General features: G+C 40.3%; 1 protein-coding gene across 2 annotated transcripts in view; it reads right to left on the bottom strand.

Moving 5' to 3' along the window:
• B4GALT6 (beta-1,4-galactosyltransferase 6) overlaps positions 1–14,605 on the bottom strand; it is a 62,984-nt gene extending 48,379 nt beyond the window's left edge. For both annotated transcript variants that reach the window (XM_063077211.1, XM_063077210.1), the window contains exon 1: positions 13,999–14,605. In XM_063077211.1, coding sequence (XP_062933281.1) covers positions 13,999–14,113 — 115 coding nt within the window. In that variant the 5' untranslated portion in view covers positions 14,114–14,605. The remainder of the gene's footprint in view (positions 1–13,998) is intronic.
• Between the last annotated feature and the right edge of the window lie 271 nt (positions 14,606–14,876).

Below are 14,876 nucleotides of genomic sequence, written 5' to 3' on the forward strand. Positions count from 1 at the left end.
ACCTATGCGACAAAATAGAGAACCCAGAAATCAACCCACATACTAACAGCCAACTGATCTTTCACAAAAGTACCAGGAACATACACTGGGAAAAGACTACCTCTTCAATAAATGGTGCTGGGAAAACTGGACATCCATATGTAGAAGAATGAGACTAGACCCGTACCTCTTGCCATATACCAACATCAATTCAAAATGGATTAAAGACTTAAATAGAAGATCTGAAACTATAAAACTCCTAAAAGAAAACAGAGGGGAAACACTTTAGGAAGTAGGACTGGGCAAAGACTTTATGAACAAGACCCCAAAAGCACAGGCAACAAAAGAAAAAATAAACAAATGGGATTATATCAAACTAAAAAGCTTCTGCACAGCAAAAGAAACAGAGTAAAAAGACAACCTACAGAATGAGAGATGAGAAAGTATTTACAAACTATGCATCTAACAAGAGATAAACATCCAGAACATACAAGGAATTCAAACAACTTAACAGTAAAAAAACAAGTAATCCAATTTAAAAAATGGGCAAAGGAGCTGAATAGGCATTTCTAAAAGGAAGATACACAAATGGTCAACAGGTATACGGAAAAATGCTTAACATCAACTCAGCATCAGGGAAATGCAAATCAAAACCACACTGAGATATCATCTCATCCCAGTTACATTGGCTATTATTGAAAAGACAGAATAACAAGTCTGGTGAGGATGCAGACAAAGGGGAACCCTCCTACACTGTTGGTGGGACTGTAAATTAGTGCAGCTGTCATGGGAAACAGTATGGAGGTTCCTCAAACAACTACAGATAGAACTGCCATAAAATCCAGCAATTCTACTACTGAGTATAGACCCAAACAATGGAAATCATCATGTTGAAGGGATACCTGCACTCCCATGTTTACCACAGCTCTATTTACAATAGCCATGAGTTGGAACCAACCTAAATGTCTATCAACAGATGACTAGATAAGAAAACTGTGATATATGTACACAATGGAATACTACTTAGCCATAAAAAAAAAAAAAGGAAATTCTGCCATTCACAGCAACATGGATGAACTTGGAGAAAATTATGTTAAGTGAAATAAGCCAGGCACCGAAAGAGAAATACTACATGTCCTCACTCATAAGTGGGAGCTAAAAAAAAAAAAAAAAAACCAAAAACAAATAAATTAACAAGAAAGAAAGTTACAACATAGTAAGTTGTTCAACTTTCAAAAGGAGAGAACAGAAGTGAGGCTACTAGAGATGGGGGGAGGGTTAGCAAGAAATTGGTAAAGGGCCACAAAAAATAATTACATTGTGTAATGTTGAATATATTAATTATGCTGATTTGGGCATCACGTACTATACACAGGTATTGATATTCAACACTGTACCCTTCAGATATGTACAATCAATTATGTTTCAATTAAAAAAAGTAAAATAAAATCAGAATTTCGGCCAGTTTGATCAGGGAAAAAATAAATAAATAAACACAAATCCAAAAAAATCACAAACCATTCAAATGAGAGGCCGAGGCTCACTGCCATGGCAAAACCAAGAAACTTCAAGTCTCAGTTAATGACTCTTTCAATTCTAAGATAAGCTGTCTCTGAACACAGTAATTGACACTCTCAAAAAATGAATGCTGAATGAAAAAATTAAGAATGCCAACTAATTTTCTGAGCCCTGGTCTACTTCCAAGATAGTACAGAGAGATGAGAGAAATATAATGTTTACTACTTCTTTTCCCACTTTTTTGTAAATCTGAACTTGCTCAAAGTACAAATGAGCAGAGCATAAATAAAACTAATAGAGAAGCAGAGTAAAATAACACTTTTTCTTCTACCTTAAATCCACAAGAGAGAGAAAAACGAAATCCAGGTTTCACATAAGCTTTACCACAATTATTTTTAAGAGCATGTCTACATGCTTTCTAAAAAGCAATCCTATAATTAGATCTCACTTGTTTAAGCTTGACTTTATTATACTGGGTTACAAATACCACAAGTTTTAATTATGTTTTTGCACTTGAGTGGACTTTAAAAGAATGAAGAGGCAGAGAGAGAGAAAAGAAAAAAAAAAAACTAAAACAATAGCCAACTAAAAATGTTGGGAAACATTCAATAAAAGACATGCTAACTAACAATACTACCTAAACCAAAATCTAAAGTTCAACTGAAATGATACGGGAAAAAAGCATCAAATAATCTACTTACGCCAATTGGTTTATAGCACCTTGGATTATTTAATCCTCAAGTTATTTATGACATTTGTTATCAGTGGAGTAAATATCTTATAATATTTGTTCTACATCAAACTGTAAAAAGAAGGCCTGCCATGGAGTAGCAGAACTGAGCCAAGTGTAAATATCCCCAACTTCCAGAAATGATACTGGCCTAAGCAAGGAGATGCTAGGTAAGAAAGAGCATGATGTGCATTATTGTGTGTCCTGGAAACAATTTGTATTAATTATATAGCTTATAGGTAACAAAACTATTAAGGAAAAAGATGATTACTGTGACAAAGGTGAATTATATACCATGAGTGCATTTACTATTCATTAGATGTGTGGAGAAAAAAAAATAAAGAAATGCTAGTCACCAAACCCTCCATGGAAAATCTGAGTTTATTTTAAATTATTTACAGCTAATTGAGTTACATTCCTTAGGTTAATGGTCCTCGTGAGTTTAATCCCTAAAGATCAAAACTCATCAGGGAATGAAGATGTATTTAAATAAAGAGCGGTTATTAACAGGAAGAAACTGATGTGACAAAGAGCTATAAGATGCACTAACTGAGCATGAGAATGATTCCAATGGCCTGATTCCCAAATAGCATAAAACTACGTTAACCCACACTCAACTAAATACTTACTAATTATCATTCATATAAAATGTAATATCTTTTTGGCAAGCCTTGTTAGAGGAAATGCTTGTCTAAAATTTCTATTCCAATTTATAAGAAACTACATCTCAGAAAACAAATAGGGGAATCTAACACTGCTTAATTAAAACCACGCTGTGTTCTGTAATTTAGCTTATTTTCTATTGCCTCTGCATTGTGAGACATAAATCTAACTTATTTACCAGATTCTTCTCTACAAGGTGAAAAAAACTATACTACCTAAAACCAACCAACCAACCAAACAACGCCAACCTTCAAAAAAAATCAACAGTTTACTAAAGCTTCTAGGAATCCTACCCTGGTTCTTAAGGAAGGAGATTTATGAACTTGACTCGTTCTCCACTTAAGAAAATTACAGAACACATAAAACTGTCTTCCTGCCCCTGTCCACATCCAGCTTTGTTCACTGAAAGCACAAGGAGAACATGCCAGACTGCAGGGAGCTAGAAATGTTTCCTGGGCTTTGAAAGACTCCAACACAACATCTCTGATGCTGACATCCTTGTTCCTAACTGCTATTACACACTGCAGCAATTTCCAGGTCTTTTCACAAAAGGAAAGTTCAAGTTTTCAGAGGGAAATGATGCTCGTTAGGCAATCTGGCACACAATTCTAAATGCAGGACTAGAGATAAGAAAGAGGGGCTAGAAATAAAATTTGGAGAGACATTCACATAAAAGTAAAAGCTGGAACTAAGTGGTGAATTACCAGAGGAAAAATTATCCAGAAAAGGAGACAAGAATGTGAAGACCTGATGTATGGAGACAGACCGCAAATAGGAGGCACAAAAGCAAAAGGTCCCAAAATGAATTAATCTCAGCTTGAATGCAGTGAGGAAGCTACTGGACTAAAGAAGAGGGAGAGGTCAACCATGTCAAATACTGCAAAGGTTAAGATGAAAGACTTAAAAAAATACATAACTAATACACAACATGTACTGTCTGCCAGGCATCCTTAGACATACTTTATATATTTAATTTAATCCTCACAAGCAACCCTATACGACAGGTACTAATGTTATTCCCACCTTATAAAGAAATAGGCACGGAGTTAAGTAACTTGCCCAAGTTCACAAAATTATTAGCAAGTGGTGGAGCTAGAATTCAAACCCCAATAGCCTGGCTCCAGCCAGATGTAATTAAGTTAAGGATCTTGAGCTAAGGAGATCATCCTGGATTAACTGGGTGAGCCCTAAATCCAATGGCAAGTGCTCTTAGAAGAGAAAAGCAAGGGAGCTTTTACACATTCGTACAGACAGATGCACAAGCACACACCGGTGCACAAGCACACACAGAAAGAAGGCAATGTGAAGACAGAGGCAGAGACTGGAGTGATGGGGCCACAAGCCAAGGAAGCCAACAGGCACTTGAAGCTGGGAAGAGGCAAGAAAGGACTCTCCCCTAGAGCCTCCAGAGGGAGTGTCCTGCCAACACCTTAATTTCAGACTTCCAGCCTCCAGAACCACGAGAAAATTTTCTGTTGCTTTAAGCCATTCAGTGTATGCTATTGTGTTATGGCAGCCCTAGGAAACTAATTCTCCACCCAGCGATAGCTACAAGCTTCCCCATTGTAAGGTCAGAAAAATTCAGAAGCGAGTTCCATAGGTAGAATTAAAAAGTCAGGATTCAAGCACAGGTCTGAGTGACTCTGAGGAGCAGTGATTTGGAAGCAGCAATGGTTCAAAGCCATACAGGAAAGAGAGGGACAAGGAAAAAGAGAAATCTTCAGTGTAAAAAGTTATGGGAGAACTGACAATATGAGATACAAACCAGATTTCAATTAATGCAAGGAGGAGGAAACCAGAAGGGACACTTAAAAATTACATATTATCTACAAAACATATAAAGAAATAAACACTATGGAAAAAAGCAAAATACCACTATATATGTCCCTTGACATTAACTACAGATATGTGAAGCAGGTATCTGAATTTCTAAGAAGTCACAATAATCTTCTAAATATGTTTTGGATGCTGAAAAGTTATCTTCTTTCCGCATCTAATCCCTAGATCAATAAATCTCCCAAAATTACTCATCCATGCTGGTAAAAGAAAATATATTACCTCCAATAATAATGGTGTAAATCCCAGGATTAGGCCAGGCTACATATGAAATATTGTTCACACCTTGCCTAGGACTAACATGTTGCTTGGATTAAAAACAAAAAATAAACTCCGAGGCTGTGCCAGGCTGTTAAACAAACAATTCCTTTTATATCAAAGCACTATTTAAACAGTATTTTACCATGGTGATATTAATTCAAAGCCAGGTATGGGCTCAAGAAAATCAGCAGTGCAAGTAATTACCAACCTATAATACCCTCCTTTCCACCATTCAAGTAAGTTATGGACTGACTAATGAATACAGAGCATGAAAAAATTCCGTGTTCAGAGTCCCATTTTATCAAGCAATAGCAAATACAATGATAACATACAGTACAGATCTATTTCAGATCTTAACCAACAGCTCAAGCTTTGCAGATGTGGATACTGAAAATTAACAAGGAATTCTTTTCAACAGTATATTTACCACTTTCACTCCAAAATTTAACAGTGTTATTTTTAGAGACTGTGTTTGAACACTCAAAGTGAAATATTTTTAAATAAAAATTAACTTTTCCAATGGTCCTATTAAAGACGTTCAAGGTAGAGACATGTCTTTATTTGGGTATCTGCCATTTACCAAGCAGTGCCAGAAACTAAGGGGCCACATGAGATCCTCTGTAAAGAACCAAGATCCTGAAGAGACACTAACTGCCTAAAACACCAGGAGTATTTTTGCAACAACCAGATCACTAGTCCTGCCTAATTTAAATGTAGCTGATAATTCAAAAAGTAGACTCTGAACCTAGTAATATGAAAGCACTACCTAACGAAAGATAGCTATCAGTCCCGTCATTTGTTAATTCACTATGCTATCCACTTAAAAAAGCTTCTTGAAAGTATGACAGGAGCCCCAGGAGATCTACGACCCACTTTGGGGAAAAGCAGAATCAGGAGGAAATGAGGGAATCAGGGAAGGAAAAAATACAGGCAATTAAACAGATTTTTAAAATCTAATCAGGAAACTCAATGACATTACAGACTAAAACACTAAACCAAAAATAAGCATGCCCAGGAAACATAAAATTATTGAAAATTAGTGATATCGGAGTACATAAGGTGAATGTGAAATAAATATGCATCCACTTAAGAAATATATCGAATAAGAAAAATTAAAGTGAGAACTATTTAAACTCTATGTTTTACAATCATCCCCAGTTTCCTTCTGTTTTCACAACTAAAATGCCTTTCAGAATTTCAACTTACTTATTCATGTAAGGAAAATGATGCTAAAATAAGAAGCAGAGAAGGGGACACTGGGTGGGAAATGAATTTCAAAAAAAAAAAACTAATACCAGAACATATTTTCAAATCAGTACACAAAGGCACCTTATAATTCTCTACCTTTAGTCTCTTGATACAAATGAAAATAAAGCCCAATTTCTCTTCCTATGAGTCAAGCTGGAAATTGCACTATAATTGGAAGTCATAATTTCTGAGCAATTAACTTATTAGGAAGGCAATATATGTAACATGATTTCAGTATCACTGAAATCATGTGTTATCCAGGAGTTAAAAAGAAAAAAAGAAAAGATTCAGAGGAACAAGAAGAAAAAGAGGAATGAAAGAGAACAGGGACATGCTGCTTTGCTTAAACTGGCAAACTGCAGGCTCAGGCAGCGGTGACAAAAGCCAGCTTGGTCCAAGGGGGCAAGGAGAATACTGTAAACACACAAAGCCTGATGAACTCCCAAATGTGACCTAGGAAACCCAAGCTCTAGAAAAATCACTCTGCAATGTACCTCCTCCCATTCTTTTCACCTAGGCCTCCCCACCCACCTCCACATTGCTACTCAGGTTAAAACAAACATGAAAGGTAGGCTTAAAAGGAGTCACAAAAGGCAATGTGGGCGGAGTGGGGGAAGACAGGTAGAGGAGCAGGTCTGCCCCCTGCCAGGGTAGCCAGGGCGCTGCAGTTTAAGTGCACAACACAGAGCAAGAGTCTTATTAGATGTCTCTCCAGTCTCCCAAGCAAAGCATCCTCCAGCCTTAACAGGTGATCATCCACCCTCACCTGAAAACATGTAAGAAAAGGAGAGCTTATAAGGCCACTTATTTCACAGATTGCAGGTCAGTTACAACGCTGGCGTGGTTTTTTGTTGTTTCTTCTTTACAGTAAGTCTAAAATCTTCCTTCCTCACTGTAATTACCCTCACTACTAAAGTTTTTTTTTTTTTTTTTTTTTTAAAAAGGGTCATCTTTCTTCTATGGTATCCCTTCTAACTGAAGAAGAGAGAGCTCATATTTCCTCCAACTCTTCAATTTCCCGGGGCAAAAATGATCAGTCCCTTCGGCTCAGTCATGACAGAGTCAGCTTTCCCATGGTATATATTTCAGCTCTTCCAACAATGATGTGTGAGACTTTGGGCAAATGACAATCTTCTGGAGCTTGTTTTGCCTTCTCTTTCTTCACAAACAAGGCTAGCCCTAATGGCAGTGGGGCTGGGAGTGTGGCAGGGAAGATTCCGTGGAGCTCCAGCAGCAGACACAGCAGTGGGCTACCTTTGATATTTTACTCCTGGGGCTTCTTTGCCCACCGCTTTGACTCAGAGACACCAATGCCTCTGTATACAAGGTTCCCATGGCCTTAGACCTTTTGACAAAGGAACAAACACAGGGGCCCTGGTTGAGAGATGAGCAGCCACAGCTGGAACCACCCAAGCATGAAGTCTAGAAGGACAAATGCCCTGACAAGCCCTGGAGGACAGCCTGTAATAAACAGGCTTTTCATAAGGCGGGTTAGGAAATTAACAACCATATATAACACCACCTCAAAAACAAAATACATTCTGTTACCAACCAAATTCCAAACAGTGTCTAAAATACCTCTCATACACAGAGACTAGGAACCTGGGTTAAGAGTTTCTCTTTTAAAAATAACCACAGGCATGGCTATTTTTATCTTTAGTAAACACTAAAAGGCAGTAATGATAAATACTGCTGCAGAATAAACACATCACTACCTCATTCTGCCACATTGTTTAAAAGACCTCAAATTTATTCATAGAAGACTAAGGTGGAGAATGGCATTTAGCATTGCCAGATTTCAATGAATCAAGTTTCCCTTCAAAATTACCTAATTTCCCACAAGGCCACAGGATTTAGATTAATTTACTATGAAACTATATAGCTGAGTTACATATGCTACTCAAGAATGGCCACCTGACTGAGGTAGGCAGTCTCTAAGGAAGCCTGCCCATCCCCTTGAGTGTGGACTGGACCTACTGACTCCTTTATAACAAAGGCTGGGGAGTGAAAAGGGTAACAGAGCCTCATGAGATACTTTCAAACTACACTGGGGCCTCCTCCGTATTCTGGTTTAACACTCTGACTCCAGGTTTATGAGTAACTAATTTAGTGAGTCACTTCCACTTGCAGGAGTTTTATTGCTCAGGTGTGTTGGGGAAGAAGTAGGTAAGTACAACTCACCTATATGCTGAAGACACGCAAATCTCTCTCCTGGGCTCCCAGCTCTTATTTCCATCTACCTACCTACTGACAAATTCTTCCTAGATATTCCACAGGTATCCCAACTCAATTTCTCTAAATCCAAACTAGCCCCTCAAAGGATGTACCTTTCTTTATTCCCTACTACTTACCACCTGGTTGTCTAAGTTAGAATCCAAGCATCATCTTAAAGTTTCTCCCTTTCCTTCAATCCCACTAATCATATCCTCTTGGCTCTGCCATGATGCAACCACCAACCCTGAGCCAGTTCTAATCTTCTATTGTGTAAGCTACTGCAATAACTTCCTACCTGATCTCCCTGCCACTAGCTCTGCCCCCTATAACCTGTCCTTCAAACTAAAAGGATCACTCTGACACAAGATTGCATCATTCCCTTTTCAAAAATTCTGATGTTTCCTGCTACTCACAGGACAAAAATAGCATGGAACAGGTGGCCAGTAAGGGAGGCCCAAAAGAAAGATGCCCAACACTGTGGCCCAACTCAGAAGAACCCCAAAAGAAGCCATGTAGATCAGAACCCTTGGGTGAGGAAAAAACCAAAAGGACCTTTGAAACACAAAGCAGACTACAACAGCGCAGTAGAACACAGCCAGGTTCACTCAGCCAGGGTCAGGAGGCTAAAGGTCTGTGATTAAAAATGCTGCAGGACAACTAGCTACCTTCTGAGCTAGCCTAGGGAGAAACCCGGCCAAACTGTCAGGTGGCTTTGAGCAAGGACATAACTAAGCCACCTCTGCCATAACACATGATTGCACATACACCCCTATACCCTGACCACCCTTTACCACCAACTCCACCATTCCCAGATGGGCACAAACCCTAGAGACCCAATATCAAAGCACATGGCCAGGTAATTCCTCAAAGGGCCCATGAAAACTCAGACCAAAGTGGCCTGACCAAATTCCACCTCTACCCAAAGAACAAAACGTCAGCCTGTCTAGGAAAGGTCAGGGCATCTGGTGAGTCAAATGGACCTCCCATTCCCAGAGAAGTTATGCAATCTCCCCACAATATTGTCCCAGTGATTACAGACTTATCAATTTCTCTGTTAATCACAGAGAGCTTTGTAAAGCTATGTGAGCCAAGACCAGCTTCTGTCAAGAATTCGAGAAACGTCAAGCACCTGAACACTAGGGCTGAGCAGTGGAGCCATGGAGACCTTTCCCTATCTGCACCATCTGCCACCCTAAGTAGTAGCCAGATAGGTTTTCTAGAACTTTTGCTCATGCTGTTCCCTCTAACAAGAATCCCTTTGCTTGGTGCAGTTAAGTCCTAACCATCTTCAATGGCCCGCTCCAACCACTAGCTCCTCTGGAAATCTTTAGCCAGCCCTCCTTCCCCACCATATGCCTTCCCAGGGCTTGATACAGGTCTTTTATGGGGTTCATCCCACTGTACCATGAGGGAAGAAACTGAGTCTTAGTCATCTATCTTCTGTGCCCCAATGTTTAGCCTCTCTTGGGTGCTCCATTTATGTCAGCTGAATCAATACATAAGTCAGGTCATCTTCTCCTTTGATATGACAACAAAAAAATGACTATGCTGTGTTGGAAGTTATACTGGAAACGGTTTCCTATTAAATAGAATTCCATTTTCAATCTAGCCAGGTCAAAACCTTAGAGAGAAATTGCTCTCATCTTTTTGCAATTATGCACAAAGGGAGATCCAGAATGAGAAACACGGCTCCTGCCTCTATTGGGTGGGCTAGGCAATTTGTCTGTGAAATTCCTGTGCTGTGGTGGTCCAGTTTTCCTCAGTTCATAATATGTTTCCTGCATGACTTAGAAATTTCAGGGAAAATGTTTCAAGTTATTCTTAAAATAATGAGCTTTGAGTTCTCTGCAACTCATTGTAGAATAAGATCCAAATAGCCCAGAAAATGCTGAGCAACATCAGAAAACACTGGAAACTAAGACTATGCTGTCTACAACTGTGTGGTATAGAAGGGATAGAGGGAGGGATGAAGGAACACACATGGACCAAAGAAGAGTAACTTAGAATAATAGTGATAGAAGGACTGCCCATGACAAACATGTCTTGGCACAGAAAAGGTAGGGAAATATAACTGAAGTCTACTAAACAGGTTGATGTGGTGGGTTTAATAAAGACTTCTTAACAGAAGTGATTGGAAACATTTACTAAGACAAACAAAAAGTACTCACACACCACGTATTTTAGCCATAAGAAAGTTTTGCCCCAAGATATAATTCAGGCTAAAATATGAATTATTTCGAGAAGAATCTATGTATATATAATGAAAACTAGTTATCAGAACTAGTCAGTTTCGGATATATCTCATAAGTAAGAAATCTGTGATGAAATGGAAAGCACGCATAAAGCATTTCTGCTGCATACCAAAGTACACGGTTGTCTCAAGAGAAAGCATCTGTGCAACTGATTGCTGCACGATGAATTCAACTAGCCACATTTTTCATGGGACTTCATTTTTACTTGAAAAAACTGACAAACTACAGTTTTTAAGACTTGAGTGACTGACCTACGTTTTCTCAAAAACGAAGTGAGCTTATCACCTCAAGAAAAACTGACAGTATTTGCTGCCAATGATAAAATTTGAGATTTCAAGCAAAAATTTGAATTCTGAAAAATTGCTACCCAATACTTAAAGATATAAAATATAAACAGACTTTTACTGTTGCAAAATGGTGCAGGATTCTGGAAATCGATTCAGTTTAACAAATTCATAGCATTTTATAAGTTTTGTTTTTACTTTTCTTATTGGCTTTAATGAACTTTTTAAAATTAAAATTAATAAAACCACAAAAACAGAGCAGTTTAAACCATATCAACCTAAATGCCTGTAAGACAACTGCCAAAATTTTTATGACATTAAAACAGTAACTGTTCCATGGCAAACATTAAGCCTTCAAATAAGAAAAACGTATTAGCATACCACATCAACTGAATCTTAAGAGTCTATAGATAATAATGCACTAACCAAAGAAAAGGATGATTATCAAATAAAAGCTGGAATTCTGGGCTGGCCAGTAGCTCACTCGGGAGAGTGTGGTGCTGATAACACCAAGGCCCGGGTTCGGATCCTATATAGGGATGGCCAGTTAGCTCACTTGGGAGAGTGTGATGCTGACAACACCAAGTCAAGGGTTAAGATCCCCTTACCAGTCACCTTTTAAAAAAAAAAAAAAAAAAAAAGCTGGAATTCTATTTTCCTTTGGTTAGCTTTCTGAGTAATATAACTTTAACATGTTATTCAAAATACCAAGAAAGCAGGAAAACTGTTATCTAAGTACAAAAAAACTTTTTCTCCAAAATCTTTCAAAGTTAAATGCCTGGTAAAATAATATCCCCGAAGATGTCCAACCGTTAAAGAGTTACATGAGAAAGTAAAAACTGCTACAGAATGAGGACTTAATTTATAAGACATTCAAAATGGCAAAAGGTCTTAAGAAAAGCCTCTGCTGAATATCTTGCCTAATATCAAATACACTGAGCTACCACTGTCATTTCTACCAAAGGCTTCAAGGAATGAGTGTGTGTGAGTGTGCTTGTGTGATTGGTTGTTTTTAGCCTAAAGGAAAAACTGTATTAAAGTAAAATAATGTTAAAATACTCATACTTTTCATACTTCCTCAAACTTTACCCTAAAACTTTGATTTCGGGATATATCAAGGTTTTAACAATTTATGTCTTTTCAAGAATCATTATCTGAGCTTATACATCTTAGTTGTATCCAAAAATTCAATAAAGAAAGTCTCATGGTACTTTTGTTTTGAGAAATGAAACAGTCTAGATGAGGTTTGCTTTTTCCTTCTCCCCTGCAATTCATTACAATAATCTATTACACCCAAGACAATGCCCTTATAACAACTCCATCTCAAAATTCTGTAGGTGTTTTCATTCTGTAAGAGGCATTACATTTTTAGCTAACAGGAGAAACAGCACTGGCTCAAAAGACTAGTATCTAACAAGAAATGATAGGAGATGCCCACTGTTACTAAGTAACTTAACATGAAATACATAATAACCAAGAAAACTCAAAAGTTTTGTAAATATGATTTATTTTAATATCCATACGAAGTTCCTATTTTTCACTTATTAGGATAATGCCTCATTCCTGCACTGTTGGTGGGACTGTAAATTAGTACAACCACTATGGAAAACAGTATGGAGGTTTCTCCAACAACTACAGATAGATCTTCCATACGACCCAGCAGCCCCCTTTCTGGGTATATATCCAGAGAAATGGAAATTATCACATAGAAGACATACCTGCAGTCCCATATTCATCGCAGCTCTGTTTACAACAGCCAAGATATGGAACCAACCTAAATGTCCGTCAAGGGATGATTGGATAAGGAAACTGTGGTATATATACACTATGGAATACTACTCTGCCATAAAAAAGAATGAAATACTCCCATTTGCAACAACATGGATGAACCTGGAGAAAACTTATGTTGACTGAAATAAGCAAACCACAGAGGGATAAATACTGTATGTGCTCACTCATATGTGGGAGCTAAGAGAGAAAGGAAGGAAGGAAAGACAGACCACAGTAGTGCGGTGGTCTTACAGAGGGAGGGAACATTCCTAGGGCTACAAAGTGGAGTGTGGGGTGGAGTGGGAGGGACGCTGAGGGATAACTGGGTGGGGACACGGGGCACAAAAGTAATTTCCGGTAATGGGTATTCCCCCAGTATGAATCTGGCTCTCACACCATGGGCACGAGGGGTGACAATTGGCGTTGTATCTCATGAATATTCGTAATTTTTTTAAAAAAAGAAGAATGCCACATTGGCTCCTTTTCAACAAAAGGGGAGTGAGGAATTAAGATATTTAATCAAGAAGCCAATTCCAGTAGATTACACAAAAGTGCATTTTGGACCAAAGGCCAAAAAATAATAAACAGAAGGTTAAAATTTTAAACTACAAATGGCTTTACATAATTGTTATTTTAATCACTATTTTATCTCAGATGCCATCCTAACAGGTAGCAGAGATACCCTACCCTTGAAAAGCAGATCCAGCCAGACTAAATAATAGAACATTGTCTTTACAAGACAACTCAACCCCTAAAAATTCTTGAAGTATGCCACAAATGGGTTCACTGACCCCATTCTAAAAAAGTGACCTAGAATGAACATTCTTGAACTCATTCCCTGCTGTTGGTTTCTCCGTCACATTTTTACAACCAGTTATACCTGAAGATGACTAAATAAAACTACGATTAAGCACTGGGTTTAAGCTTAAGAACTTGATTTTAAATGGATAAACCTGTCATAAATACTCAAGAAAGCGACCAGGGCATCCTGGCCCATCACACCCGATTTTACCATGTCCATTTAATGCAATCTTTTAAGTTATTTAAATGTGTATTAACAAAACTCACAAACCAAAGCCATGCCCAGAAGCAGTTTATCTGACATATCTGAAATAACATTTCAAATAAAATGCTTTCTGCGGGCCCCTGTTCAAACAGCTTCCAAATCCCAGAAGCAACATCCTAACACCCTGCGTTTCCTTTGCTGTGACCACGGGAGGTGAGGGTGTGTCTCGGTGCTTACCGATGCCTGGAGCCACATAGATGAAGTAAAGACAAGACGAGGAGAGGGAGAAGAAGAAGATGAAGGCGAGGAGGGAGCGATTGGAGACCCGCATCATCCGCCTGAGCGCAGACATCTTCCTCTTCCCGGCCAGCAGCTCGGGCTGCGCTCTCAGGCCGGACTCGGGGCCACTGGCCAGGCCCTAAACTTCCATGAATGTGCTAAGCACCCCGAGACTGCAGCGGGGTCCTCACGGGGAGGCTCCGGGGACAGGGCCCCAGCGGGAAGGAGGAAATGGGAGTGGACAGAATGAATGGGAGGGCGGAGAGTCGGGGGAGTGGAGGCGGCGGAGGGCGAGGAGGGCGGGGTGGAGGCAGGAGAGGGGACGCGGTGCGGGGGTCCCGAGAGGGGAGGACCTGACGAGGCCGAGGAAGGGCGAGGACGCGCGTCTTCTCCGCCGGGCCGGGCAGCGGCTGGAGGAGGGACTGCAGGTGGGAGAGGTGCAGGCTGCGCGCCGCGGGCCCCTTCGTAGAGGGGTGGCAAACCGCAGCACGCCCGGGCTCCCCGGCCGCTCCGGCGGGGTGCAAGACGCGAAGCCCCGCGCTCAGGGTCCCGACCACCCGCGTCCGCTCCACAGGCCTGCGCCGCCGCCTCCTCCGGGCCGCAGCGTCTCGTGCCTGCGCGGGGCTAGCGTGGGCGCCGGGGCTGCAGCCGGAGCGCGCAATGCGCGGGGGCCGGCGGGGGCCCTGGGGGCCGAGGAGCTGGGTGCTCGCTGGCGCGCAGTCTCCTCCTCATGCCGCGCCGGACCCCGGCGTCCCGCGGCCACCAAGGGCAGGCCAGGGCGGCGTCCCGGCCAGCGGCGAGCTCGCTCCGGTTCCGGCTTCAGCCGCCGCCAGCTG

This window comes from Cynocephalus volans, chromosome 13 (assembly GCF_027409185.1).
Source record: "Cynocephalus volans isolate mCynVol1 chromosome 13, mCynVol1.pri, whole genome shotgun sequence".
Classification (NCBI taxonomy): Eukaryota; Metazoa; Chordata; class Mammalia; order Dermoptera; family Cynocephalidae; genus Cynocephalus; species Cynocephalus volans.